Source organism: Drosophila eugracilis, unplaced genomic scaffold (assembly GCF_018153835.1).
Source record: "Drosophila eugracilis isolate 14026-0451.02 unplaced genomic scaffold, ASM1815383v1 contig_367, whole genome shotgun sequence".
NCBI classification, from domain to species: Eukaryota; Metazoa; Arthropoda; class Insecta; order Diptera; family Drosophilidae; genus Drosophila; species Drosophila eugracilis.
This window is the reverse complement of record NW_024573224.1, coordinates 3584000-3611406: the sequence shown is the minus strand read 5'-3', so window position 1 is coordinate 3611406 and position 27407 is coordinate 3584000. Positions and strand designations below refer to the sequence as shown.

Genomic DNA, 27407 nt, shown 5'->3' with positions numbered 1-27407 from the left:
ACTTTCGAGCGATGCTTCGTGAAAATTTAAATTTTTTATCTTGAGGAGTAAATTTCAAATTTTCAAACAGGTAAACAGGAGCAAAAAAATATTACATTAATAAAAAACAAGTACAGAACAGCGCTTTTTAAGCAGCGATGTCTGGTCTCTCATGTATCGACTGTTCCTTCTTAGTGTTCTTAAAAAATTATCGTTATCGTGTGAAAATAAATGCCCGCTAACAAAAAACACTTCAAATATCTTAAGGGTTATCAAAGTTTTATTATTTGGAAAAGTGCGAATTTTTAACAATTTTCCATACTTTTTTGTTGAAAGACTATCTTATAAACACAATCGTAAACATTCTACATATATTTAGATCCAGTTTTTTATGTGCCGTCCTGTTCCTCTTCCTCGTCGTTCTCATCGTCTTCGCTTTGCAAGGCCTTGGCACGGTCTACACACGAGTTTACCGTACTAAGAAACGCATTGGCAGTTTCCTCCTTACCAAATCGACAGGCGAGGCGTTCCAGCACGCCTTCGGTGCCCACCTTGCCCTCCGCGTCCACAGCATAGTTGTAGCCGGCCCAGAGAAAGCTTTTCTTTTGTTCGTTCATGTAATCCATCTGTAGAGAGGCGGAGATATTCATGTTTAGCACCAGTTTGTGGATCTGCTCCTGCCGCATGACTAGTCGGAAAGTCTGTAGCTCCGGATGCTCCAGCACCTTAATCTCGCCGACGCCTGTGATTTAAAGTGGTTATTACATTGATTTTAGACGAAAATTCAGCATTTGCTTACCTCGCTCCTTCCACTGTTTTGTCTCGGGATCATATCGATAAAGTCTCGCTCGCTCGCCGAACAGCTTAGTCTCGTTCTCTTCTCCCGTGGTGACCACTATTTCATCCGGCAGCTCTACAATGGGATCATAATGCGGATCGTAGTTGTCATCGTTAGCGCCATCGCCATCATCATCGCCACCATCTGCAGTGGCGGATTCATTTTTGCCTGTCTTCGACGAAGATTGAAAGTTTTTGAAATCGTCCTGGTTCTTCAGGTTATAGTATTCGATATTGGCGGACTTGTTGAATCCCACGGGGGTGCCTTGGCTGTTGGCCGACACATTGGCAAAGTCAATACTCGCTTTGCTAGCAAAATCGGCGAATGTTGGACCCGGTTTACTAGCTATATCAGCAAATGTGCTGCCAGTTTGGTTTGCTAAACCGGCAAAAGAACTGGTCACAGATTTTTCTTCCTTGCTGCCTTCACCAATACCGGAGGTTTTTGTTGCCTCCTCTTTCTTCTTATCCGAGGTTACCTGTTTGCCGAAATCAAAAATAGGGACTATGGCATCTTTTTGTCCGGTTTCACTGCCAAACACAAAGCCTCCTGCTGGTGCGCCCCCAAATATGGAGCTACCACCAAAGATAGACTTAGTTGCTTCTTTGTTGGCTGTGGGCTGAGTCTCAGCTTTGGGGCTTCCGAACGCGTTGGAGCCTCCAAAAATGTTTGAGGTACCGCCAAATAATAAATTTGGCGCTTCCTTACCATCCGTTGACTGAGACTCGACTTTAAATCCAAAAGGCTTTGAGTCTCCGAAAGTGGGAGCACTGAAGCCGCCGAATATTGCCTTTGGAGCCTCTTGACTGGCTGTTGACTGGGAGTCCACTTTGGCACCTCCGAAAATAGACGATTGCTCTTCCTTTTTGTTCCCACCTCCAAAAATGGATTTAGATGAATCCTCAAGCGAATTTTGGTTTGAGAAACCGCTGCCAAAAATAGATCCCAGCACATTGCCCTGACCTCCACTCGAGATCGATTTTTGTAGATTGGCTATGGGTGTGGCAGTTTTTCCGGTCTCAGATTTATCTAAAAAATAAGTTATAGAGGTATATCATATTTTAAAAGAATAGTTGGTCTAAGCTTTACACTTACCCGCGCTACCAAATAGGAATGCCGAACTGGGCGGCTTGTTTTCATTCGACACGGATATATTGCTGGAGCCGGAAAACAAAGAGTTGGTTGTGCCCAGCGAACTGGCTTTAAATACTACTGAGGAAGGTGTTGATGATTTTTTTGCCGTAGTCGATGGCTTAGGAAGAGTTAGGATGGGGAGGGTCATTGGTAGTGGTGGAATTACATCGTTGGAAGAGGTGCTTACAGACGAGGTTTTGCCATACTCGAACTTTTCCGGATCACAACCTCGGCATTTGTCCTCCCCTGCATGGTCCTGGAGCAGATTATCTGATGTATTATTTGCTTCGCTGGTTTCTGCTTTAAGGGGAGTAACGGCGTGGCTGGACGTTGAATCTTCTATTGCCTGAGCAGTGCCATCAAGGGCACTTTTCACAGCATTATTAAAACCTTGGGCCATTTCCGCTGTTTTAAAGCGCAAAGTGAACCGCTCAAGGACACTCTGGCCCTCGCTAAAATCGTGGACAGCAAACATCCACGATGTTTCGGTCTTTGGCTTGTACACTACATTTGAGTTGAGCACATGGTTGAGGCAGATCTTGAACACCTGATCCCGACGCATCACTACGCGAAGCTTTTTAGTCTGTTTGTGGCGAAGAATCTTTAAGTCGCCCAAGCCACGCTCTTTCCATTCGCCCTCAGTGAGGCGATATAGTTTAGCCCTGTGCACATACAGCAGTTCTTCGTCCTCCTCTCCCGTTTTCACATCGATCTAGAATAAACGATTGTCAATAACTAGGGTTTTTGGTATTTGATTAACTTACTTTATCGGGTAATGGAATCACTGGTGCAAAATAAGCATTGTTCTCCTCCTCTTCCTCGTGAGAATCGTTATCATCGCCCTCATTTGCCGCTGGAGTTTTGGCCTGTTGTTGGGTGGGCATAGAAAAGGAGAAGCTGCCGGATCCAATTGAGCCAGCTGGTTTTAAAGATGCCCCAATTGACGGAGCGGCGAAGTTAAAGGAGGCGGATCCAAACACATTGCTGCCCTTATTGCCCGCGTCGGCATCCTGGTCCTTATTACTAGCTGCAGGAGCTCCAAAACCAAAGTTAAACTTTGTGGTAGCGGGCAGAGTAAGTCCTGATCCTAGGGTATTCTCCTTCTTCGGCACAGTATCATCCTTGGGAGTTTCACATGCGCTGCAGTAAAGAGACTCTCCTGGATTGTTTACATAGCAAGCGGAACACGACCAGCTACCGACTTTGGGCTTGAAGGCGTCTCCGAATCCAGTCTTCCCTAATCCAATAGCTGGGTCTTGAGATGGAGGAACTGAGGTGGGAACTGAAGCAGGAGCTGAAGCAGAGGCGGTCACAGGTGCGACCACTGCAATTTCCTTGGGTTGTGTAACTCCTCCAAAGCTAAATCCACCTGTGCCAGGAAGAGATGCTGGTGCAAAGCCAAAGGAAAACGTGCCGGTAGAACCAGTGGTAAGGTTTAATGCGTTGCCTTGGTCCAGTCCCGATTGCTTGGGTGGCACAGTGGCATCTTTAGGCTCCTGGCAGGCCAGGCAGTAAAGCTGGTCCTGGCCGTTACTCGTATAACAGGCCTGACAGTTCCAGCTACCTGCCTTAGGCTTGAAAGCATCACCAAAGCCCTTTACGGGCTTCTCATTTTCCTTATTTTTTTCTCCAGTGCTAGAAGGAGCAACATCAGGTTTTTTTGTTTCTTTTCCCATACTTTGTTGAGCCTTTTGCACAGCATCCGTGAAGTCCTGACAGATCTCCGGCGACTTGAATCGCACAGCTAGCAATGCAGTGGTCAGCTCCTCTTCGGAATAGTCCTGACCCGCCCATGTGACTGCCGCTTTAATGTTCAATGCGGGAGTGAACTTGGTCTCGGGCAGCAGACGCTGATTGCAGCACAGCTTATGTACCTGATCGCGCCGCATTAGCAAGCGTACCTGGTTGGGATCAGAACGATTGCGCAGGAGCTTCATATTTCCAAGACCCCGCTCTTTCCATTCATTTCCAGCTTTATCCCAACGCAAAAGCTTTGCGCGGTGTTCAAATAGCACTTCCTCGTTCTCTTCCCCAGTGACCACTTCGACCAGTTCAGGTAAAGCAATAACCGGAGCAAACTGCGCTGTGGGCACGTACTCCTCTTCAGCGTCCGAGGCGACTGATTTATTTATTTGCTGCTTTTGTGGCGTCTGGCTTTGAACTGTGCTGTCCTTGATCGTAGCCGTAGTAAAAAGTGTGGTGTTGTTGGTACTGCCTGCCGCAGAGTTGCTACCGAAGGAGAGGTTTCCAAAAGGAGATGCTGTGGATGCAATGCCGAATCCTGATGTTGTTCCGTTTCCCGTGAAGCTAAAGTTGGCAAATGGAGCCGGAGCTGAGGGTGCTGATGTTGCAGGAACAGCATTGACGGCAGAAATGGCTCCAAACAGCGACTTAGCCACTGTTGCTTGCACCGCTGGAACCGGATCAGATTGAGGTTTCGTGTGCTCCTTAGGTTTGCTGGATAGTGAGGTGGGTGCTGGCGTGCTAGTCACAAAGGTCTTAGGTAAACTAAATGCGGCAGAAGACGTTGCAACCGCTTCCTTCGGAAGGTCTGCAGGTAGCTCCGATGGTTTCTCAAACGGCTTCGCAAGCTTTTCTGACTTAGCCGCCTCAATGGCATTTGTAAAGGCCACCCTGAACTCCTCAGCCGTTTCTGCTGTTTTAAAACGCACCAGGAATTTCTCCAACGTGACTTGCTCATCTGCAAAATCATTTGCTGCCCACAAGAATGATTTCTTTCCCTTGTCTTGACTGGCAAAATTTAGACTCATGTCAGCCAATATCTTATGATTGGCACACACCTTGTGGGTTTGATCGCGACGCATCAGAACACGCGACAAGCCAGTCGATGCGTCGCACAGTATCTTAATTAGCCCAGTTCCACGCTCCTTCCACTCATTGCTAACGAATCGGAAAAGCTTGGCTCGGCTGCTAAACTTGACCTCCTCGTTCTCCTCGCCAGTGCGAACTTCCACTTCATCTGGCAATGGGATGATGGGCTGGAAATCAGGACGGGGGTCGTAATCATCCGCAGATGTGTCTGCTAGCAGACTTTTGTTGGGTTCACTAGCTCCACTTTGGTTTAGCTCAGCTGCCTCCTGTTCCTTCTGTTTTTCGGCTGCTGCTTTAGCCACCTGCGACTTGAAAGAGAAAGGACTTTCGGAGGTCTTTGTTCCAAAGTTAAAGCTGAGAGTTCCCGCCGCTGAAACCGGTGGTTGTGACTGTGTCTGTGTCTGCTGTTCCGGAACCTGCACCAAACTAGGCTTGATATGCTGTGCTGGAATGGTCACACTTAAAGTAGGCTGAACACTGGCACTAGTTGGCTTTGGCAACGGATCTGAACTGGTTATAACAACATTGGCCGGTGGTTCCTTTTCTACTGGCTGGTTATTCAAGGCTCGGTTAAACATTGCTGGAACACTAACAGAAGCGGGGGCAGGCACAGAAGGAACCACTTGGGGTATTTGAATAGGGGCAGGAACAGAGGTTGGTACTACAGGATTTACAGATGCCGCGAGTGGTCCAGGAACCGGAATAGCACCGGGAATGGTCGTGGATGGAACTCCTAATGGCTTGGATTGCGGCACTTGAATGGGTGGAACTGCAAGGCCTGTTGGCGTGTTAAAGAAAGCGGGAGTAGAGAGTGCTGGCTTTGACTCGAGCAGATTAAGAGGAGTCGGACCTGGAACTGGCTGTGCAGGCGGCGGTATTAGACTTGGAGGAGGCTGAGTAAAGTTTCCCAAGGCGTCCATGTAAGGTGCTACTGTAGAACCTGTCGGCGGTGGAAACATACTGGGTAGTCCAAAGTTTGGATTACGTGGACCTACAATATTAAAAATATTAAAAAATCAGAAATATCCGAATCGAATTTAAAACTTGCACATACCAAACATATTGGGAGGTGGAATCGATCCTGGAGCTGGAGGAGTCCGCAAGAACTGGGCTTGTGCTTGAGCTTGTGCCTGAGCTGCGTAGTAATTATACATTTGGTTTTGGTTAAACATAGGACTGCCATAGGGTCCTGGCAGAAAGCGATCCGGAGCATTCGGCGTGTTTGGTAGGCCATTGTAGAAACCTGGAGTAGGCCCACTATAAGGATTTGTAACCACTTGATGCACAGCAGCTTGATTGTGATGCTGCTGTTGTTGTTGCTGGTGTTCCGCTAGCGCATCCTCAATGATAAACAAATCATCCAGTCCTAAAGCAGCTGCAGGATCCACATCACGTGTCGGTGTTTCTCTACTGGTGATCTTAATCTTCTTGAGCAACTCCTCCAGTCCAGTGAATTTCTCTGCAAGCGTTTTGATTTCCTGTCGCATAGCTTCCATTCCAACACTTACATCGTCCTTAAGCACACACAGAGACTTGCTGATCTGCTTTACAGTTTGTTCCATCTCTTGACTTGTTTGTGCCAAAACAATGGGTGTGACTGGAGCGGGTTGCAACTGCCGACGTGACCGGTTAGCAGATAAGGTAGCGCCCGAATAAAAGTCATCTTCGGCATCCTCGTAGGTGGAAGAATTATTGTGCACATCTGGGCTAGCGAAGCTATCATCAAGACCCTGACCACTTCGGTTTTGCTGGCAATTTCGTAGCTCTTGTTGGATAGTAAAGCTAAGAGGGTGTTTGACATCATTACCAAGAATCTGTTGCGACTGCTGCAGGCACTCCTGTCTTCGCTCCGAGAAACGAGACCGGGAGACTCGAGACGCCTTTCCAGAAGTCTCAAGATGGCGATATGCCTCCGATTGCAGATAAAGGGCCATGGGTAGGTTAAGTCCACGAACCTCTTCTATAAACTGTTCATACAGACCCGCCTTGAACATCTTTGTGCTGAAATAAGACACAGCGTTTTCGGCGAGTGATTCAAGGTCCTTACTGGCTATCGTTGAGTTGGCCGATCCGTACCTAAAGATACGCACAAAAGGTTCGAGCTGCTGTGTGTATTGACGACGTATCATTGAAAATCCTAGCCTGTAGAGATTTTCAATGCGTTCCTCCAGAGCAAGATGGTCCGCGCGTGATTCTAAGATCTTTCCCAACTGGAAAATGATGATGCTATCTGCTTTAGGTCCATTTACTGCCCGTACCGCCTCCAATCCAGCCTGGAGCTGAACACGTTGCTCCACGCGATTTCCTTCACTGGTCAGCTGGTTTTTGTGCAGCCGCAAAACAATATCCCACCAAATGCTTTGCTCTGAAGTGGTTAGTTGACTTACCAAATTGGCAAATGGCATAATAAGCGGCCGGGCAGCGGCATTGCGATTTCCAAAATTTAAAGTGTCGTACCCTTCCCGCTGGATCTGCAATCGTCGTTGCGTTTGAATAACCGTGGCGTAGAGGTAGAGGTCGATATCCAACTGGGTTATGGAATCAGGTCCGCAAAAGTTGAAATTCTTCTTTATATCCCTCCGATATCCCTCGTAATAGAGCACGCGTGGTGCTTCTCCTAGCCGGTCGGGTTCGGTGCCCAGCGCCAAGTAGACATGCTGGGCCAAGGTCTGTGGTGGCAGGAGCAGTGCCTTTTGCTCGCATATCTCTATCTCCGCCAAATCGGGCCACTCAAAAACAGGCAGCTGCAGGCGCTGATTGCGCACCAAATGAGATGACTGATCCTTTAGTTTATGTTCAGTATGGGTAAAAAGCTGCTGGTAAAGTTGACGCCGCCAGTTTTTGTCCAGACACTGTTGGTGAGCGCTAGACAACAAGTCTTCCGAGTCGACAAATAATCCGGGCAAAGCCTGTGCGGTTACTTGATTTTCATTAAAGTTGTTATTCTCTTTCTGACTCTCATTTTTCGTTCGTGAGCGGTCTAAGCATCCCAAAAGAGTGCGACCCAGCTGAGCGCAACGAAAAGCGCCTTGTTGACGCCACAGCTGCATCAGCTGTTTTTGCTCAGCATCACAGTGCTTCATCCAATGGTGTACGTGTGAGTCTTCGAGCGGTCGCACTTGGTAACCAAGGAGCAAAACCGGCAGTGTGGAGCGCAGCGTGCTCATCCACTTGTTCTTGTTTCCCAGTAGCTCACGTTTAAATATCAGCGTTGCAGCGTGTAGTAACAACTGGCCGGTGTAGTGATCAGCACAGGATTGATGGAGTTCTCGTGGGACATCGGTCAAAGAATCAAGTGATTGGCTAAACTTCTGAAGGTATTGATCAAGTCGGAACAACTGACTGGTGCTTTCTATTAGTCCACTGCTGGCTTCTAGGCTGAGTTGCATAAGGCGATCGAGGGTGTGGAGCGCCAGCTGCCAAAAACGCGAGTTCTTCTTTATGTCCTTGGCCATTTCCATCTTCGTGAGCACCACCCAGACTATTTCGTACCATTCGCTCGACAGACTCATACAGCCCTTGGCCTCCAGTTCAGCCTTGAAAGCATAGTTGAAGGCCTGATCCAACTTCTTCTTCTCAACATATCCTCGTACAAGTCGCACGCGTACACTCACATCATGCGGTCGCGCTTGTAGCTCCTTTTGCATCAGCACCTCCAGGGTGTTGTCATCATCGTCTCCAACACCGCTGCCATCTTCTCCACCCTTTTTTTCCTTGAGAGTTGCCTTTATTCGAAGGGCGAAGATCTTTTCGTGGTCGCTCAAATCAAGGTCACCAGCCAAATTAAGCCAGTACTTCGCGCGCTCGATGGTAAAGGCGTTGTTTTCCAGCAATAACAGTTCGCAGGCATCCAAGACGATCTCCTTCTGCCGTGGATTAAGTTGCATGGAGCGTTGGTAATGCTGCAGCGCCTTTTGCACTTCAGGAGTCTTCAGCTTACTGTAGCTGTTACCAATCAAATTGTGAGCCACTGGTTCGTCCTTGATCCTGAGATAGCTGTTCAGGTATTCAATGACCTTGGTATACTCCTGTACCTTATGATACATTCTGGCTATCGTCAATCCCTTGATATCACGCTGAAAATAACGATGTAAAGTTTATTAACTGGTTAAAAAAATGTCTTCTAGAGATCCACTTCATATACAATGTCAAAGAAAAATAAAATCACAAATTAATGTACTAACATAAACAAAAACGTCGTTTGAGTGAACTGAAGTTATTTAGAAAATAAACGATATTATTTTTTTTGATATTGAAATAAGAGAACTTTTGATTTTTGAATTATTCATTGTTTTGAACTTAAAAATTTATCTTTTTCAGTTTCTTTTGTATACCAGCTTGTTTTGGAATTCAAACCATAAAAGCCGAAATGAAAAACAATTTAAGTCGTGGTCAATATAAAAAATAATACTTTGCTTAGTTTAGGAATCATATTCTGCAACAAGAATTTTTATTGGCATTTGGTAAAACCTTGGTAATAATACTAATTTTTTACATATAAACGTATGTACTATAATGAACACAAAGTGCTGTAATCTGCTTTAAATGAACATGTTTAATTCTTTATGAGCAGCATATATCCCTGTTGATGTTTAAAGGCTATCTCACATACTTATTGATCTTTGTAGATGTAAATCGAAATAAGCGGCAGCTGGCGCCCTATACATAACCTCAAAATTCTATTTTGATTTACCAAGAGAACAACAAATGCATGAGGCTGAGAGAAAAGTACTATATTTTGCCAGGATACATATGCAATCGGAAAGGCAGGCGTCGCAAGAAAAGCGCGCACTTTTCTTTTCTATTACAAAAACGCCAGACAAATGACGCCGACTCACTTACACACGCGCACGCACACAGACGGACGCACACAACGGCGCGCTTTCAATGGCGGCACTTAAGATTTCGCAACTGATTTTTTTTTTGGAATTCCGATGCAAGTTGTTGGTATTTATTTACCTCATTTCCCGCCGGCAGTTTTGCCAACAATTTGTGGACATGCTCGTCCACTTCTTTTCGATTCGTGAACATTTCCTTGCTGTTTTAAGCGCTTTCAATTGGCAATTGTTTCGTCCTCGCAAAAATGTGCTTCGCGCTCGATGCTTCTTCACTCGACATCCGATCGACGCAGATTTTTTGAGCGGTAACGTGCCTCGACCGGAAAAAAACTTAGCACTTGATTGGCAATTACAGTTGCAACACGTCGCACTCGTTTGCGGTGCAGATCAGATCGTATATATTTCTAAATTCCACTTAAAAATTTTGGCTGGAATACACATCCAACCGACAAAATATATGCAACCGTAGAGCTGGAACAAAACTAGATTTTTTCTTTCGATATTATCTGTGGGTTCGATTTTTTGCCTGTAACTATCGATAGTTTCAGAGTGAAACTCTTATCGATTTAAAAATAACTTTGAAACTTAAAAAAAATATTTTTTAGACAAATAAAATTTTAGTTCATACTTAACAATTATTAAAAATATGTGCATATTTTTGTATGTACAAAGATAAAAAATAATTTTTGTGTACTAACGAAATGTTTATTATTATTATTTTTGCTTATTTTGTTTACTTCATTTGCACTTTCCAGAAAAGCAGTTTTCTGTCAGAGACCGCTGTTATATATGGCAGTCTTTGGTGCCAGGCCATACCACCAAAGGTTTTCAGGGAAGCCTCGAGCAACGGAACCGTAGACTTTGCTGCGAAAACCTTGAGAGTTAGCCCGATTATCATAGCAATGACCATCTCGGAGCTGCCTGGAGCGAATCGTACCACTCGGCCGCAATCCTCGTGAACCTGCTTGATATCGGCAGGCACAAACGGTCTGTTCAGATCCCAGGTGATTAAATCCCCGCCAGCCAAAGAGGTGATAAAAAGCCTATTGCTGTGAGCCCAATCCGCCGACATGAGCGGGAATTTGGGCGACTCTACGGAAACGACAGTCTGTTTGCTCCTCACATTGTACAAATGGATGGTCCCTGCCATAAGATGAATTAGTTGTTGATTGAAATAAAGGGTTTTTGTCGCCAAACATACCTTTTTTCTCAGCCACCAATACCTTGTTGGGGTCCTCGGGATGACTCTTAACAGACATTCCAGCGGAGGATAAACCGAAGGTAATAACATTCTCCCCGGCTTCTGAAATCGTCCAGAATCTGCAGGTGAAGTCATCGCTCACAGAGGCAAGTAGATCACCCTCGCAAACCCAGGACACATCATTGACGTAGTCTCCGTGACCATGAAGCATCTGAATCGTAGTGAATTGGCCCAAATCGGTGCGGACTAAACTCAGCTGATTGCCGTGGGCAGCACAAATAGTCACATTGTTGGGAGTGCAATTCAGTGAGGTGTCGGGGGAAAATGCCAGTGCACTCGTGCACTTAAGGTCCCCAACCTCGATCTCCTGAAGTTGCGTGTACCCAAAGTCGCCGCCACTCTCCTCTGGCAATCCAACTAGAATCAACATCAACTGTTTCTTGAGCGCTACAGCCATTAGGTTGTAGGCAAAGTCATTCGTACAGATTTCAAAGCACTGGATGTTTGAGTTTAGTGGGATGGTAAAATCAGGCTCTGTAACAGCCCGCATTTTTACTTTTTATGTTATAATTCTAGACTAATTAATTGTAAATTATATTTCGTTTCACGATCAATACCGGCGCCAAAACAAATGTTTTCTTCAGTATGACCGTAAATTGTTTGAAGAATTTTCTAAGATGATGTATCTAAAGCATGACAATTAAATCTTAATATAAATAGTTTATTTTTAAACTAAATACATAAGATTAACATAAATTCTGTTTAATGTTGTTTGCTATGAATTTGATAACTCAGATTAAATATTTCAAAAGCACTAAGTGCTGTGCTGGAAAGTGTCTGAAACAGGGTTGCCAATAACCAGCTGTTGGGTATTATTTAGGATCTTTTTGCCTAAGTTAAGTTGGCTGCGATTTACCCCACTTCCTTTTCCGTGTTAGCTGTGAAAGAAAAAACATGCCGGTGGGTGCCAAATTGCGTTAAAATTGATTTTAAACACAGAAAACTCATCCAAATGTTAACCGAAAGTGGTCAGGAATTGCCGCCAAAGTGTCCAGTGCGAATGGAGCGAGTGTTGGCCCATTAAATCGGCCTGAAAGGGGCCTTAAACAAGTGTCTGGCCCGCTTCCATGAGTGTGTGTGGTTTATTAGCCACGCATGGCGTGCGCCTGTGAAATTGCAAACAGTTGTGAAATGGTTCTATGCACCAAATTGATTTTGGATAACTTTAACTTAACTGAGAGTCATTGGAATGCCAGACGGAGTTCTTAGAAGTCCTTGCACATAACCTAGAACGCCTATTGGAAAATTTATATTGTTGTCGCCTAAAGTCTGTGCTTGGCATTTGTTGATACACCGGGGAAAATGTGCCAATTGGATAAGAATTCTTCTTAAAAGTGCTTCATAAAATCGTTCTGATACACCAATGGTTTTTTATTTTAATTTTTCTTATCAATATGTTACAAGTTCATCTTGATCTTCAAGATCAAAGTGATGTTAATCTCAAAAAGATAATTTTTGCAGTATTGAATAAAATAGGCGCCATCTTACCAGCCCTATAATTTCCCATGTCTCCAATATTTATTTAAAAAATGGCAACTAGAGATTCGATTTAGTAATTTGGATCAAATTCATATAATACTCGATTATCTGTGTAATTACTTTATACTTAATTAGCATCTACTTGTATACTAATTCCATGATTCAATTCTTATTTGCAGCTAGCAAAAGATCTTCTGCACCCTCTGCCCGCTGAGGAGAAGCGTAAGCACAAGCTGAAGCGCCTGGTCCAGCACCCCAACTCGTACTTCATGGACGTGAAGTGCCCCGGCTGCTACAGGATCACCACCGTCTTCAGCCACGCCCAGGGCGTCGTGGTCTGCGCCGGATGCGCAACCATTCTGTGCCAGCCAACTGGAGGACGCGCCAAGTTGACAGAAGGTAAACTCAAACTACTACATATTGTATTTTTCCTACAAACTAAGAACTTTTGTTTGTTACAGGCTGCTCTTTCCGCAGGAAGCCACAGTAAAATGGGACTCGCGATGAACCACAAATTATTAATTTTTTAATAAAAACTATAAAACGTAAAGAAACCACAGAACCTACCCGAAAGAAAGCTTGTAATTCAATTGCTGCGGTCCTTTGGTTCATTGTGCTTTGTGAATTAAAGAATTAACGATCTTGTGGTTGGCTAAGTGAAAAAACAGCTCTTGTCGTATTTGTTTATAGAAAGTGGATAATGGCCAGCAAAGGAGATAGTGGAACTTGATCGATTGGGTTTCCTGATATCAGCTCCCCTAATGTAATGTGGAAACTCGTGTGCACAAGAAAATACATTTTAGGGTTTTGTTATTAATCCCTTTGTGCCGCAAAACTTCAGGAATTTTTCACTAGTTACGCATAGATTCTAACGATTAATTGACTTCACGATAATAAAGAATGTTTCTTAGGCTTTAAAATCGAGATTTTGTGACGGATGCTCACTATCACTGAATGAAAATGGGAATAGGTTTATCTTAATGGAAGAATTTAAAATTTAATTAGAAATTTGTTTCAAAATGTGTTGCTTTTGGTTTTTGTCTTATATATATCATTGCTACCTGATTCTTGTAAATATGCAAGTTCTTTCAACTAAGACTTCCAAGTATCTCAGCGAGGATAGCCGTGCTGTTCACAGGTTTGAGCATGCACTAAGTAGGTATACTTGGCGTTGCCAGCTCATTCAATTAACGAAGCTGTTAACCAATCAGCGAAGACACTTTTGCTATTACTCTGCTTGTGTATGCACTAAACGGGTATTCCTGGCAGTGTCCTCTTTAAGATAGCAGAGTTGCAAACCAACCAGTGAGGTAACTCATGTGGTTTGTTAGTAAAGACAAATGCCCTAACAGCACTGCTAACCATAAGGCTAAAATAAAACGCAATTGCTTATCGATATTCTGCCCTTTATAATCGAAGCTTCTGCTCGTCACCCCACCCCTCTTTCAATTGAAATCCCAGACAGCGTGGCGTCGCGGCATTTTTAAAACGGTGAATTCGGAAAAAAAAAAATAAAGAAACTTGGGTGAATTTTTCTCTGCAAAATGTTTAATTCACGTGCCATGGGGTATTCCGCCTACGATGACCAGCAACTATGCCAAAATTTGAGAGAACTACAATATGAATTGTCTTCCATGATGGAATCAAATGAAGCTTCTGTTCAGCATCGTGCTCCTTCAAACGACGATCAATCTGACGATGGTTCCAGCAGTTCCCCGGAAGCTTTGTTGGAAATTCAACAAAAACTACGTGTGATGCGCTTAGATAAAAGTGCTCCGCAGTTTGAATTCCACGGCTTGGGATGCATGCATCAGCTTCAAAAGCGTTCAAGTCAGTTTGGATTGGGTAGTGTTCCGGCGAAAAAATCGCGTACCGCTAGACCCCCCTACCTCTTAGTTACTGGTCCAAAGCAGGAGCAACTGCAAAAGGAAAATGTGTGGAACCAGCGTCAACGCGAGGAAGAAGCTTCTGCACCGCCCATTACAATTGAAAAACTGCGTTCGATTGGCTTGTACGGCGATTGGTAAGTGTTAAGTAAATGGAAGCCTAAATTAGGGAAACGACATAAAAAAAGACACCATGGGAATACCTCTTTTCTAACCCACAGCGTTGAGCGCAACGCCGTGCTGCGTCTGATGAATCTGTTCAGGTCTCTGCATGATCACCTGTCTGCTGACTTGGGCTTTTCGCGTCAAAACTCAATGCCTTCGGACTACCTATTCGAAATGCCCGTAAAGAACACGATGCCAAGAAGCCTAAATGTGCGTTACCAACTTCAGGTTCTCTGCTCTAAGGTAGAGCGATTCCTAGAGCAACAGCGTCGCACACTGGAGAACAATCGCAACTTTGACTACGAAAAGTACACCGAGTGCGACAAGTTGATCAAAGGTTCAGCCTCTTATTTGCAATCATTTAATCAGTTTAAAAACATTGAAATGCGCCATCGTAATGGAAACTTTGTGAACAATACGGGTAAGTGTAAGCTTCAGATTGTAACTTTCTCAGTTTGTTCTTTTTTCTTATGTGTGTATAAATTTTCTAGAAAATGTGCAGCGCTTGGAGGGTTTGCTGGCGGGTCTGCGTGAGTGGCTTAAGGCCACGCATCTCTGCGTGCATGTGTTCAACTGGGAAATGGACCTGGAGCATCGCTATTCGGCGGCCATGACTGAAAGCCACAGGTCCTTGAACGAGCGAGCCATCCTATTGGCAAGCTCCGAGTTAAAGGCGGCAAAACCTCGTGCTATCACCACGGAGGAGGTGTTCATTGCCAAGAAATATAAGCTTGATAATGCTGTCAGCTGTGCCATCGAGCAGGACGATTTCCTCAATGCTCTTCTTGCCAATCCAGAGATCTACTTCCCACCCGAAGTTGTGGCCATTTGCGGTCCACCGAAGATCGCCGACTTAAACGCAGAGGATGATTCTGAATTTATGGACGAGTACGAAGTTGTGGATGAGGCGCCATCATCGCCCCAGCGACGCAATGAACGTGTATTTGTGCGTTTCAGAAGCTAAGCTGAATCAGAGCAATTTAAGAGCCTTTAAAGGTACTTATAAATATTTGAATTCTTAAAAATATGTATATTACAAGTTACCTACAAAGTCTTACACTTACCTAAAAAAGTTAATGGTAATATTTTAAGCAAATTCGACAATTATTTTGGATGCCTTATTCGTAATTTTATAAGAATCACTTTGACCTTTTAAAAACAAGTATTTACAAGTAAAAACATATCGAAATTTGTAGTAGAATACGAAGAGCGAAAATCAAAACGAAAACTATTTTTAATAATATTTTTACTTTTATTTGTCTAAGTCAAAATGAGGCTATTTTTCTATTGTTAAGTTTAAAACCCTTCAGTGCCTGAATTTATTTTGAAACTATTATTAATTTTTAAGAGGAACTTACCAGTGATTTATTTGCTTTGCATTTGTATTTTTAAAGTCAAATAAAAATTCACATATACGTTTCAACTATTTTCACTTTTAAAGCTTTGTACTAAGGGAGTTAGACTGTGAAAAGCTGTTCCAGCGGTAGTTTGCCGAAGATCCTGTCTAGTACTGACTTGGCTATCAGTCCGAAGGCTTCTCCGATGCCCGGTTTCAGCTCGTTGAAGATGTCCTTCCAGTTCTCGTTGATAAGGGCGTGCATGTTCTCACTCAGATCCTTCTGACCATTGAAGAGATTCTCCAGGTGATAGGTGACATGGGCGGGATCCACCTCAACATTAATATTCACCACCTCGGCGAAGGTCTGGTGTTCGCCCTTTGACACACGCTTGAATTTAATCAAAGCTCGTACCTTAGTTTTTTCTGTGATTTAAATACACACATTTAGATTAGATAACCAGATTAGTAGCAAAAACTTACTCAGCCGGATCTCAGCATTGCCCTTTCCGGTAATGGGTAGAATGAGTATTCTGCCTTCGACAGAATAGGGTCCTTTGACTGTAAGTTCGGGGACTTCCATGACTAGCTCAATCGATCGGCTAAGATCACTTGTGAACCCGCTGAATAGAGAAATTATTATTTTATTCAGTACAAATTTATGATAAGCTTCGTTTCGAAAATAATTTTCATATGATCTTACCTTACTCGCTTTGCAACCCCCTCCTGAAGACCCAGGAGGTCCACATCGTGGAAGCTAAGATCAATGTTGACCGGACTGTGTGGATTACGGCCAATTTTAAACTTTTTAATGTGCAGCGGATCCAGAGGGATCAGACCAAGTTCCTTGATGCCACTCTTTGCATAGTTCCTCAGAACAAAGTTAACCCCGTTCATCAGGCACTGCTCATCCGTGATACCGCACCTTTCGATTCCCGAGGCTGCAAATCCATAGGTTTCACGGCAAATTTCTTTTTTTAAAAAGGAGGCACAACTCACGTAATTCTGAGGCGTGTCCATGAACTGATACGGAGGCACATCCGAGCAGCAGGACGAGGGCAAGAGTAAGCTTCATAATTGACGCCGGGAAACACAATTGAATACTGATCCATTAGCCTCGGATGTTACCACTTATATAGTGACTTTCGTCAATTGAACATTCCGAGTGCGGGCTAAATGTTTTTGTTGCCGTAAACCGCTTTTGCGTCTCAGGCTGACAGAATTTGACTTTAGACCGTCACCAGTGTACTCACCATTACCACCACCACGTACCCCCTCTGAGTCAGTTAAATGGATTATAAACCAAACCGGCAGGCAGGCTGGCGGTCTGGCTGGCTGTCTGTCCGGCGAAGTGGGCTGTTATAGCCGGCGAATTTATTTTACGATTCCCTTTAATGAACTCCCGATTTGAACTTGAACCTGTTGGGTTTACACTCGCACTTACCAGTTATCGACCCCGTCGATTCCATCTCTCCTAATCACGTTTTGCATGTACTTTGCTCGATATATGCAAATTAGATTGGCCTTCCCAAAATCGGACATTAATTCCTATTCGAACTCCTTTGACACATTTGATTTGTGCCTAATTAATGGCTGATAAAACGTTAACACAATTTGTTTATCCAGAAGTTCGACTTTGTAAAGTCAAGAACTTATTAATTTAACGACCTTTTATAGGGCAAGATTTTTTAATGCATTGTGATATCCAGCACATACTTTTAGGCGGTCCTTGATTTGAATTAAAATAATATTCAACTTTTAAAAAGTGTTATCATATAACAAAAAGCTTGCGTGATGAAAATTAGATTTTGACAAGATCGTTTTATAAAGTGATGAATATATAAACTTTATTGCCACTCAATTTTGTTCTATTTACAGAAGATCTCGCTTAGATCGTTTAATAGTATATAAGTATATAAGCACTTCTCTATTATCTTATTCTAACGTTCTAAGTGGACTCGTGACCCTCATTAAACCTAATGATGATTGCTTGTGCCAAAACTTATATCTGTCAGTGCACAAACGACCTGAGCTTGAGTTCGTGATAAGTATCAACAAGTTGATTTGTTAAAGCCATTTTAAAGAAATATATCTACCATACTAGTTACTCCGGGGCAAAAAGCTTTGCATACGGCCACTTGGAAAATACTCCTTTCACGATGCCCAGGTAAAACTCGCCAAAGGATCGATTAATGGACGAGGCTGTCTCCTTGTAAATAGCCTCTGAATTTTCATTCAGAAAGACGTTCATATTGTCTCCCAAAGCCTTGTCTCCGTTAAACAGATTCGAAAAATGGTAATGTATAGACTCCGGCTTCATTGCAATTTTTAAATCCGTGACATCCAAGTATATCTCCCCGTTTTTCTCCAACGGCTTGCCCCAAAAGCTTAAGATTGCTTTGGTGTTAACTAAAAAGAATTTTTAGTCTTTTGGTTTTAGGGAAACCAACTTGTTAAATCTTACCAAGGGTCAAGTTACTTTGCCCAGATCCGCTAATGGGAAGTATGAGTACCTTACCCTTGATGTCATAGGGTCCGACCAATGAGAAGATTTTCGTGACAATTTTCACTTCGTGCTTCGCAGTGAGGTCCTTTCCAAATCCCCTGAAAAGACAATGAATATGATTATTATAATTTATTATATTATTCATATATATGAATAAGAAAGTATTAATTATTGTTATATCTTTTCGATGTGATCACTAGCTTACTTCACTTTCACGATCCTTTGATCCTTAATGCCGTATAGCAAATTGTCGGTAAACGTTAGAGTAATCCCAACCGGGCTTGCACTCTCACCCTGGCTTATTACCATCTTGTCGATCTTCAGAGGATCTAACCGCGGCAGGTTCAGACCAGGATTTGCCTCCGAAGACCGCTCATTGAACAATGTGTTGCATAGTTCCATGATACACTCGCCATCGCCGTATTTACATGGTTTGGGATCATCAGCTGCGGGGATTGCAGGATATTATTTACTGGATAATCCATGTATAATATTTGTGATAGGATGTCAATCTTACGGAATTCAGCTTGCACGGACACAAAAAGGAGGAGAACTGTTGCCAATGCTATTCCGAACATGTTTACGCTACTATACCTTTAGGAAACTGAATATGAACGGGAATTTCGTCTAGTATTTATAGTGGTCCACTAAGTGCAACTCAAATAAAGTCTAATGGCAACCTTTGATTTTGCTTTTATCTATGGCGTTACTGTCTGCTGCCCATTTGAGAAATCGCTCAAATATAATATATATAGTGCACCTACGAAACTAAATCATCTGATGGAATTGTGTAAAAGATTATACATTTTCTTGATAGAAATCTTAATTGATTCAGGCATTTCAAAAAGGCTTATTTACATTGTATATATTAATATGTATATACTTAAGTTTTAATTTTATTAGATTTTAAAATTTATGAATGGTTATTTACAGCCAGATGATGTTGGTAAGTTATAACTGTTTTATATAAAACATTCCTAATTACGCCCTGATATATGGTTACATTTCAAACTGACTCAGCTAATTGAGGTATCAGACAGATTATTATAAATAAGATTGTAATGTATTTGCAATTGTAATTATAAGGTTAATGATACTACAATCATGGTATTGAGTTCTCCAACTTACAAAAGGGCTGGCTCCAAATATAGCCAAAATAAGAGGCGAAAAAGAACGAAGTCATCGTGACAAGAATGGATCGCCAGAACAGGTCCTAAACTTCAGTTAACTTAATGGCCAAAACGCCCCGTTTTAAAGCCCAGCCTCCGTGGAGAACAAAAGCGACTCGTTTTACTCGGATTCGCTGCAGTTGATTGACTCGTGGAAGATTTTCACTGACCCAAGGCCAACTGGCTATCGACTCCCTGGTCTGGGGATGGGATTGCAGGTTTACCGTTGGATGTTCGGTACTCTTGAACTTGTCAAGTTTAACTGAAACGAATTGGAAACGAATTGGGGTGATGCGCATATAGCTATAGTCAGAGAAGCATTACTAAGATATTGATTTTTGTATTATTCAAATACTTTAAAGTACCTCGTATTTACTGAAAGGTATATATTAACTAGTGGTGATCAAAGTTTGAAAACTCTTCATCTTAGTGCTAATGATATGTTGTTTAGTTTCAAGTAAAAAAAACAATAATGATTTCCTGTTTAGAAATCAAATGAAAAACATTATTAAGCGAAATATAATAAAAACATTTTCCTATACTATTATACTATAAACTTTTGCCCGCAATTGTAGTTAGTCTAGTGATCAAGCTTTTATCATGCAAATTCCCAATCAAAAGTTTGATCACGTGAGCTGCTTGCTGATTGCCGTTTGCTTGCCAAAAAAGTGTATGCGACAGTTGTGCGGAAATACTGAGATCTACGCTTAATTTAACAATAGAAACACAACCAGTTTTCGTATTATTTTTTGTTTATTCTACAATTTAAAGCTTAGCTTAGCAGATACGATGATGATGTGTCAATGGCCGGAATGCAACGCCCCATGAGTGTGAAATGCTGGTGAGGAAATACTCGTACACTTAGCCTAATGCTGGACGACTAGTGCTCAGTTCTCCAGGAACAGATCCTCGTAGGCGAATCGCTTGAACAGCTGTGACAAAACGCTCTTCATGATCTCGGCAATGGCCACATGGATAGAGGGATGCAGCTCGTTCCACACCTCCGTCCAGTTGTCGTTGAGAAACTGATTCAGATTCGTTCCCAACGCCTGGTCGCCATTGAAGAGGTTCGCTAGTCGAATATTCATCCTGTAAGATTACAAATATATATATAACTGATCTTCATAGAATTTCCAAAACACACTCACTTTTGTGGCTCTACTAGCACCTTAAGCTTGTCCACGCTCAGGTGGGTGCGTCCATTGCGCTGCTGGGTACCCGGCTTGAACTTCACTGAGAATTTGGGATTGTGCAGGACGATCTCGGCGTCGCCATCACCACGAATGGGTAGGATTAGGATCCGTCCATCCGCCACATACTTGCCCTTCAAAACGATCTTGGGGAATGATCCGTACATCTCAAACTTGCTTGTTGCCGGATCCGGACCAAAGCCACTGGGAATTTTTCAAAAAAGGATTGGAAAAGTAAGTAAAATATAAAGACCTTTTAAAATAACAAGATCACAAAACATTATAGCCACTCTATACTTACACAGCTCTATCGAACTTCACTCCGGACAGGCCCTCCACATTCACATCCCTAAAGTTAAGCTTGAGGTTCAGGGAGCCAGTGCGTCCATCTGATATGTCAAATCGCTTCACAAGGAAAGGTTCCACCTGGGGGAAACCTGCCGCCGGGTAGCCAGTCTTTGCGTATTGGCGGATCAGCATGTGGGATACATTGATGATGCAGCTAGTGTCCCCCATATGGCAGCGAGGCAGCTCTGGAGCTGCAAGGACAAACGTTGGATTAGCACTGCACTAAAAAGGGGCCTCCACAAAGGACTCACGGAAATTGGAGGCACCACTGGCCAAACAGAAGAACAGGGCAACGGAGCCCAGTCGGAAGAGCATCATGTTTGATTCAATCGATGGAAGGCACTACAAAATTTTAACCGCTCGATAATTTTTGGCGAACGCCCGACCAGGTTCAATGGCAAACTGTAAATTGGCTCTGGACAGACGGCGGCATTTATAAATTTCTGATCGGCCAGAACGATGGAGCCAGCTAGCGAAGTGGCCGACAACCAGTACACTTCATAGTTTATTCATTCCTGACTTGTCTTGGCCCTTGTTGTTGTTGCTGCCCGCCTGATTGGTGGCTATTTTTATTTATTCGTATATCTCTTTCGTTTTCTGTTCTGGCTTCTCATCATCATTATCATGATCATCATTATCGTAGCCACCCCTAGCCAGAATTGGCAGCAACAATAATATTAATTAATATTATTAGCATGTGCCTCGATTCGCGAGAAGACCAACAAATAACAATAAACAATAACAATGGCAGCGGACAAAAGGCATCGAAAAATCAAAAGTGATTCTATAAATTTTAATGTTCGCCAGTTAGCAAGCAAGCCAATTTTGCCATCTAGCCAGCAATTTAGCCAGTTAGGTCTAGTCGTCTATTGGCCACCTCAATAATTCTCCTTTTCCAACAATGCATTACTTTTTATATTTTTATTTATTAGTACTTTTAATAGATCCATAATCTGTGAAATGGAATTTATAATGAAGTGCAAATACTGATTCGTACTTATCCATCTTATGTTTGCTTTGAGATCAGCACTTGGGATTTAGAACTTTTGGGGATTTTCTAACTGCGTTTGCAATACAATACAATACCATGTGCTAAATGGTTATGCAGGTTGGAACCGAATGGTAATGAAGTCATTTGCATAGATCGAGGTCTGGGATGTTTGATACTTACTGAAACGATATTCTAATAAAATATTTTAAAAATCCTTTTTGATATTAATCACAATTTCATAAGGAAATATGAAATAAAAGGTGCCCAGGGCTAGGATAAAAGTAAATATGGAAGTTTAATGTAGGATATATATTATACTTTAAGACATTTTATATTAATCTTAAATACACTTCTGAAGAGAATGCTGCATTTCAAGGCTTATAACCATAGGCATCCCAAAGAATTTCCGTTTTGCAACAAGCAAAGATAAATCTATTCTTTGGCTAACAACTCAATTCCGAACATAAGCCAATTAGACATAAGACATCATCAGGCATTTCAGACGACATCAAACTGGTTCCAACGGCACTCTTAATAGATTCACCAGATAAAAGTTGCCCCGCCGAGAGGTGGCTTCACTTTCAAACTATTTTGACAGGCTGCGTTAGGAACGGGCCGAGTGAATTTAATTTGCCAAATTCTAGTTAAAGGCTTCTGGCGTTCGTCATCGGCAATTAGCATATGCCGTGTGGATTGCCTTATATACTATATAGCATTCGATTGGCATGAAACCGGCATTTTGTTTATTTACCCATTCAATTGGCGCCAGGTAAGTCCACACGTATTTATGTTTGGCCATTTGGAATTGTTTTCTTAGGCAATTCCTAGACGCTGTCGTAGACATCGAGATTACGGCGGATTTTTGGGGGGCGCCTAAGAATGTTATAGAAAATATGTTAATACATGTGAACACGCGTTTTTTTTTTCTATTACGGCGGGCTGCCCTATGAATAAATTTGCCACATAGTTCAGTTATGTTTGTGTTCGATTTATCTGACGTAAACATGATTCGGTGTTTGTAAACTTAGTGAATTCGAGAAGATCTAACTAGTATATCCACTTTGTAAAACTGTGGAAAGCTTGTGAATGACTGTTCCTTTTTAATTTTTTTGAGGAGTTTATTATGATTTTGGGAATTTTTCTGGCATTCTGGTTTATCCTGAATCGTTTTGACTGGCATTAATTTATTCAGCTCATTAATTTAGTTAATTTTTTAGTTTAAATATGTAAATTTTGTTTTTTAAAAAGTAAAACTGTTGACTATTAGGTGTAACATAAAAAAACAGAATTTTGTATTTTTTTTTGCAAATTTCCTCACTCACCAGTAATGGACCAAGTATGGAATGCCATACCTCTATTAGCTTTTTTCTAATTCCTAGTCGAACGGCGTTCTCAGTTTAAAATGACAAAAATTTTCCTTTTTTTTTTTTTGCAAATTTTGATGTTGGTAATCGAAAATTCAAAATTGGTTTATCCCCGATTTTCTCCTCAATATGACAGCATTATGTCCGTAACTAAGCCAAAAATGGTCCAAACATAGAAAGTCATATCTGCTTGAGTTTGTTTTTTTAATTTCCAGTCGAACTGCATTCACAGTTTAAAATGTCAAAATTTTTTCATTTATCGCAAATTTTGATGATGATACCCCTTATCGAAAATGCGGAAATTGGTTTCTCTTACTTTCCTCCTGAAGGTGACAGGGTAACAAGGTGACCAATAGTGGTCTAAACATGGAAAGCCATATCTCCTAGTATCACTGTGTTCACAGTTTAAAATGTAAAATTTGGCCTTATTTTTCAAATTTTTATAATGTTACCCCTTATCAAAAATGCGAAAATTGGATTCTCACAATCAACACAATTTTTGTCCATAACTAAGCCAACAATGGTCGAAAAACGGAATGCCATACCTCGATGAACTTGATTTTTAATTCCTAGTCGAACTGCATTTACAATTTAAAATGTCAAAACTTTGCAATTATTCGCAAAAAAGAACTGTGGTCTATTTTGAGAAGTTTTGTTTCGCAAAACAGCACGCAGTGCTCCTTAAGTTATAACAAACAAAGATCAAGAATACATATATATAAATTTTGGAGCTTTAAGAAAGGTTTTTCATTGATTTTTTTTATTTATCTTTAAAATCTCGAGAATCTAAGCTAAAAATAATAAATGAGCAAATATTTTTTAATTTGAAATTTAACCGTACCAGTTTACAACTGGTTCCAAATCCCCTGGTTTCGTGAGGGACTCTTCAAAAGATGTGGTATTATTATTCAAACAGTCTTCGGTCACATTGTCAACCACTTCCACATCAGTAGTCTTGAAGTTGGATTTAAAAAATTCTCACGAAAATTATTTATAAGCAGGTGAAACACAATTGGAAAACATTCTGGAGTCAAAGCAGTTGATACAACATGAGTGGCAAGCAGATATTAGGCCTTTTGGCCAGTGCCCTGATCCTGGGAAGCTTGCAAGTGGCAGCGGCAACTGAAACGGACAACAAAACCACTGAATTCGTGGCCACCAAGGAATGGCAGGTGATTGCGGAAGGTAACGGCTAACCGGCAAAACTCTACGATGACGTGTACATTAAGTTGATATATCTTATTTCCAGGGCAATCAATTCCCAAGGGCTTGCATGTCCGCATTAACCTACAAACTGGACTCAAGGAAGCCAAGCTCTTGGATGACAACGAACGTGACACGGCGTTACAGAGTCAACCAGAGGATCAGGATCAGGGTGATAATGAACCCCTGGCATTGGACTACAAGCCAGACATAATTGAGGAATCATTACGGCGCGTCAAGGAGCAGAAGAAAAGTTATGCTGAGCTCCGCAAGGCATACAAGGAGTTCCAGAAGAATTTCCGGACAGACGGTGAGCTAATCGTTCAGTTGATCGATCAGTACCGGAACTTCAGCAGGACACCGTTGGAAACTGAGTTGCGCTCCAAATTGGACTGCCTTGAAAATTTGGAATATCTTCTGCACCAGATAGACAATGCCCTGATGTTCATTGATAATGGAGGATTGGATGATGTTCTCCTTCCCATTGTGGTCAACGATACAAATACCTCCCTGAGGGTCTCGGCCATGCGTGTGTTGGGGTCTCTGACGAGCAACAATCCCAAGGCCCAAATCAAGGTGTTCGAGAAGAACTTTGGCTCGCATCTGGCCCAAATCCTGATGAGCTCCGGGAATGGCGGAGAGATCTCCGCCGCGCTTCACGCCTTTGGAGCTCTGCTCCGTAAGTTTCCGTTAGCTCAGCAGCGAGTGCTTTCCACCTCGGGCACACAGGCTCTGATCAAGGTACTACAGAGTCCAGATGTGGAGCTCCGAAGCAAGGCAAAGGTAGTGACCCTCATCAGTGATCTGGTGCTGGAGAAGCGGTCAGTTTTAAAGGCCAGCAAAGATGCTCCCGAAGCGGCCTCCACAATGGCACAATATGTGCTCTTAGAGTTCGAGCCCTGGCTACAAACACAGGGCTACTGTTCAGCGGTGGACGGTGTCCTGACAAAGGATTTCCTGCATCTTTTAGAGCAGCCCGAAATTGTGGAGCAGTTTGCCACTGCTCTGGAGACTACTGAGAATCTCTGCATTACCTCTTGGTCGAATAGTTCAGGTCTCAGGCATGCTCTGTTAACCATACGCAATCGATATGCCAACAGCAAGGATGAATACCGACTGGAGGTGTCCCAGGTCCTGGCCAAACTGTGCGAGCGATTGTTCAACAAGTCCAAACACACAGAACTGTAATCCTAGCCAATTTACTTTTTAAAAGCTTTAGTTAATTGTAAGCTATGTTTGAATGTAATTCCTAGCCAAACCATAAACCCAACATGTTCAGGTTAGATGAACATGTTAAATAAGTTGCCAAGTACTTGTGATGCGAAAATAATGCTCCTTTTACGAGAAGTAAAGAATGTCATTAATTTAAGAAAGCTACATATATCTATGGTTTCTTTCTGCAAGTTAGATTCGATAGTAAAAACCTATTTATTTTTAATGAGACTGGAGAATAGTTATGCCAATGCTACACTAAGGATACAGCTACATATAAGTTTTCCGGTAATAAAAACAAGTCGACTTTCTCAGAATGTCGACAGCTTCAAAATTGGATAACTTTTTTTTTATGATTTCACAAATTGAATTATTATTTTCATAGTGTACATAATAGTATATATGAGTTTTATATTTTATAAGAAAATATTTGATTTATTTGTTTTTCTTTTCAAACTTACAGAAGAAATGACTTTCAAAGTACTAATGCCTGGAGAAACTGGCTTACCCAATATATCAGATAGATAATACCCTGGATCTCTAAATAGATTTTGTTTACAGAAACTTAAAACCCATTAAAAAACTAATAAAACAAAAACGATGACATTACGTTTCCTTTTTCAATTGTTTTTTTTTCAATAATAGGAAACTTGACTTTATAAAATCAATTTGATCAGTAAATTTGTTTCAATCAAGAAATCGCATTAAGAATTCTAACCCCCTGTAGAAGTTGAGACCCATTTAAAGCCCGATAAGGCTAGCATAATCGACCAGGCCATAAAGTAAGTCAAATGTGTCGGAAGGAAAGCAAAAACCGAAGGAAAGCATGTCCCAAAAAACTTCTCGAAGTTTGAATGTGGTTAAGGGAAGCCAAAAGAACAAGGAAAGCCTGGCACGAAACTGTACAGGAAGGGAAAGGACTTTGGAGCGGGAGAGTGCAATTATGTGCCGGCGACGTCCAGCGCGGGAATTACAGCAATTAACAGCAGTCACATGCAAATGCAATGTCACTAGAGCTGAGTCACGAAGGAGTACAGGTGTAATGGAAAGAGAAGAGCCTGGAAGTGAACCGGCTAGGACGCCGCCTTGGTTCCCATGGCTACTCCACACAATGTAAACAGAGAGAGGCTCCGAGGCAGAGAGAGAGAGAGAAAGAGAGAACTGACCAATGCGAGTGAGAAAGGGGTTGCAAAGCCGGCTCAGTGGAGCAAAACGAAGGAAGAAGAGCGAGTGCTTGGAATCCCACTCATCAATTCCAGCTGGGGCGCGTGCGCTGTGGCAGCTCGCTGTTGTTGTTGTCATGGCACTGCCACCGCCGCTTTCCGTTTCTTCTTGCTTCTTTCCAGCCGAAACGCTTGACGAGTGATGTGGAAACATTTTCAACACAAGTAAAAGCAAGCGTCCAGAGAGTCTTCCACCGTTTAACCACAGTGGCGGTTAAAATATTAGGGGCTTAACTTAATCAGACACCTAACCTATACTAAAGAAATTTAATTTTATAGATAATGTAAGCTACAAATGTGTTCTCAGAGATGAATATTCGTTGTAATTGGAAACAAATTGGAATAATACTTTCTTAAAAGTTTTACAAATTAATTCAATGAATGTTTTTAACTTTTGAAATATTTTTAAGAAACTTTCAAATTACTATTATATTGGCCAGGACTGTAGGCATG

The 27407-nt window shown here is 42.2% G+C and overlaps 7 protein-coding genes across 8 annotated transcripts; 3 read left to right on the top strand and 4 right to left on the bottom strand.

The window, feature by feature from the left end:
• Positions 1–241: 241 nt before the first annotated feature.
• On the bottom strand, positions 242–10097 carry LOC108113739 (E3 SUMO-protein ligase RanBP2). 2 transcript variants are annotated; one of them, XM_017224428.2, is made up of 7 exons: positions 9743–10097; positions 5838–8859; positions 5634–5774; positions 2716–5561; positions 1913–2663; positions 779–1846; positions 242–721 (listed from the first exon to the last, which is right to left on the bottom strand). In XM_017224428.2, the coding sequence occupies exons 1-7, from the start codon at positions 9812–9814 to the stop codon at positions 369–371; spliced, it is 8253 nt and encodes a 2750-aa protein (XP_017079917.2). In that variant the 5' UTR covers positions 9815–10097; the 3' UTR covers positions 242–368. The 2 variants fall into 2 exon arrangements, with proteins under 2 accessions (XP_017079917.2, XP_017079916.2); XM_017224427.2 differs by having other exon boundaries at positions 2716–5774.
• A 207-nt stretch (positions 10098–10304) lies between these two features.
• Positions 10305–11485, bottom strand: LOC108113691 (nucleoporin Nup37). The gene is made up of 2 exons (XM_017224368.2): positions 10823–11485; positions 10305–10764 (listed from the first exon to the last, which is right to left on the bottom strand). The coding sequence occupies exons 1-2, from the start codon at positions 11370–11372 to the stop codon at positions 10355–10357; spliced, it is 960 nt and encodes a 319-aa protein (XP_017079857.1). The 5' UTR covers positions 11373–11485; the 3' UTR covers positions 10305–10354.
• A 211-nt stretch (positions 11486–11696) lies between these two features.
• On the top strand, positions 11697–13281 carry LOC108113813 (40S ribosomal protein S27). The gene is made up of 3 exons (XM_017224521.2): positions 11697–11782; positions 12541–12760; positions 12823–13281. Exons 1-3 carry the CDS (start codon positions 11777–11779, stop codon positions 12849–12851), a joined length of 255 nt encoding a protein of 84 aa, XP_017080010.1. The 5' UTR covers positions 11697–11776; the 3' UTR covers positions 12852–13281.
• Positions 13282–13762: 481 nt separating this feature from the next.
• On the top strand, positions 13763–15551 carry LOC108113804 (protein bag-of-marbles). The gene is made up of 3 exons (XM_017224513.2): positions 13763–14384; positions 14469–14833; positions 14904–15551. Exons 1-3 carry the CDS (start codon positions 13906–13908, stop codon positions 15374–15376), a joined length of 1317 nt encoding a protein of 438 aa, XP_017080002.1. The 5' UTR covers positions 13763–13905; the 3' UTR covers positions 15377–15551.
• Positions 15552–15647: 96 nt separating this feature from the next.
• On the bottom strand, positions 15648–18847 carry LOC108113805. Its single transcript, XM_017224514.2, has 8 exons — positions 18772–18847; positions 18460–18700; positions 18213–18352; positions 17854–18157; positions 16748–16851; positions 16452–16689; positions 16232–16371; positions 15648–16174 (listed from the first exon to the last, which is right to left on the bottom strand). Exons 1-8 carry the CDS (start codon positions 18830–18832, stop codon positions 15870–15872), a joined length of 1533 nt encoding a protein of 510 aa, XP_017080003.2. The 5' UTR covers positions 18833–18847; the 3' UTR covers positions 15648–15869.
• A 1310-nt stretch (positions 18848–20157) lies between these two features.
• On the bottom strand, positions 20158–21417 carry LOC108113696 (protein takeout). Its single transcript, XM_017224373.1, has 4 exons — positions 21213–21417; positions 20915–21152; positions 20572–20817; positions 20158–20512 (listed from the first exon to the last, which is right to left on the bottom strand). Exons 1-4 carry the CDS (start codon positions 21277–21279, stop codon positions 20311–20313), a joined length of 753 nt encoding a protein of 250 aa, XP_017079862.1. The 5' UTR covers positions 21280–21417; the 3' UTR covers positions 20158–20310.
• A 2798-nt stretch (positions 21418–24215) lies between these two features.
• On the top strand, positions 24216–26065 carry LOC108113807 (nucleotide exchange factor Sil1). The gene is made up of 2 exons (XM_017224516.2): positions 24216–24501; positions 24566–26065. Exons 1-2 carry the CDS (start codon positions 24366–24368, stop codon positions 25705–25707), a joined length of 1278 nt encoding a protein of 425 aa, XP_017080005.1. The 5' UTR covers positions 24216–24365; the 3' UTR covers positions 25708–26065.
• The last annotated feature ends 1342 nt before the right edge of the window (positions 26066–27407 follow it).

What these genes read in the sequence shown, in the direction of transcription:
- LOC108113739 (XM_017224427.2), bottom strand. Translation starts at nt 9,814, where the DNA reads ATGTTCACGAATCGAAAAGAAGTGGACGAGCATGTCCACAAATTGTTG. An exon ending in AACTGCCGGCGGGAAATGAG is followed by an intron (nt 8,860 to 9,742) that starts GTAAATAAATAC and finishes CGTTATTTTCAG; the next exon opens with CGTGATATCAAGGGATTGAC. An exon ending in AAAACAGTGGAAGGAGCGAG is followed by an intron (nt 722 to 778) that starts GTAAGCAAATGC and finishes TTTAAATCACAG; the next exon opens with GCGTCGGCGAGATTAAGGTG.
- LOC108113691 (XM_017224368.2), bottom strand. Translation starts at nt 11,372, where the DNA reads ATGCGGGCTGTTACAGAGCCTGATTTTACCATCCCACTAAACTCAAAC. An exon ending in ATTGGTGGCTGAGAAAAAAG is followed by an intron (nt 10,765 to 10,822) that starts GTATGTTTGGCG and finishes ATCTTATGGCAG; the next exon opens with GGACCATCCATTTGTACAAT.
- LOC108113813 (XM_017224521.2), top strand. An exon ending in ACGCGCCAAGTTGACAGAAG is followed by an intron (nt 12,761 to 12,822) that starts GTAAACTCAAAC and finishes TGTTTGTTACAG; the next exon opens with GCTGCTCTTTCCGCAGGAAG.
- LOC108113804 (XM_017224513.2), top strand. Translation starts at nt 13,906, where the DNA reads ATGTTTAATTCACGTGCCATGGGGTATTCCGCCTACGATGACCAGCAA. An exon ending in ATTGGCTTGTACGGCGATTG is followed by an intron (nt 14,385 to 14,468) that starts GTAAGTGTTAAG and finishes TCTAACCCACAG; the next exon opens with CGTTGAGCGCAACGCCGTGC. An exon ending in AAACTTTGTGAACAATACGG is followed by an intron (nt 14,834 to 14,903) that starts GTAAGTGTAAGC and finishes TAAATTTTCTAG; the next exon opens with AAAATGTGCAGCGCTTGGAG.
- LOC108113805 (XM_017224514.2), bottom strand. Translation starts at nt 18,832, where the DNA reads ATGTTCGGAATAGCATTGGCAACAGTTCTCCTCCTTTTTGTGTCCGTG. An exon ending in AAGCTTTTTGCCCCGGAGTA is followed by an intron (nt 16,852 to 17,853) that starts ACTAGTATGGTA and finishes CTAATGGATCAG; the next exon opens with TATTCAATTGTGTTTCCCGG. An exon ending in GGGGTTGCAAAGCGAGTAAG is followed by an intron (nt 16,372 to 16,451) that starts GTAAGATCATAT and finishes TTCTCTATTCAG; the next exon opens with CGGGTTCACAAGTGATCTTA.
- LOC108113696 (XM_017224373.1), bottom strand. Translation starts at nt 21,279, where the DNA reads ATGATGCTCTTCCGACTGGGCTCCGTTGCCCTGTTCTTCTGTTTGGCC. An exon ending in GTGAAGTTCGATAGAGCTGT is followed by an intron (nt 20,818 to 20,914) that starts GTAAGTATAGAG and finishes AAAAATTCCCAG; the next exon opens with TGGCTTTGGTCCGGATCCGG. An exon ending in GTGCTAGTAGAGCCACAAAA is followed by an intron (nt 20,513 to 20,571) that starts GTGAGTGTGTTT and finishes GTAATCTTACAG; the next exon opens with GATGAATATTCGACTAGCGA.
- LOC108113807 (XM_017224516.2), top strand. Translation starts at nt 24,366, where the DNA reads ATGAGTGGCAAGCAGATATTAGGCCTTTTGGCCAGTGCCCTGATCCTG. An exon ending in ATGGCAGGTGATTGCGGAAG is followed by an intron (nt 24,502 to 24,565) that starts GTAACGGCTAAC and finishes TCTTATTTCCAG; the next exon opens with GGCAATCAATTCCCAAGGGC.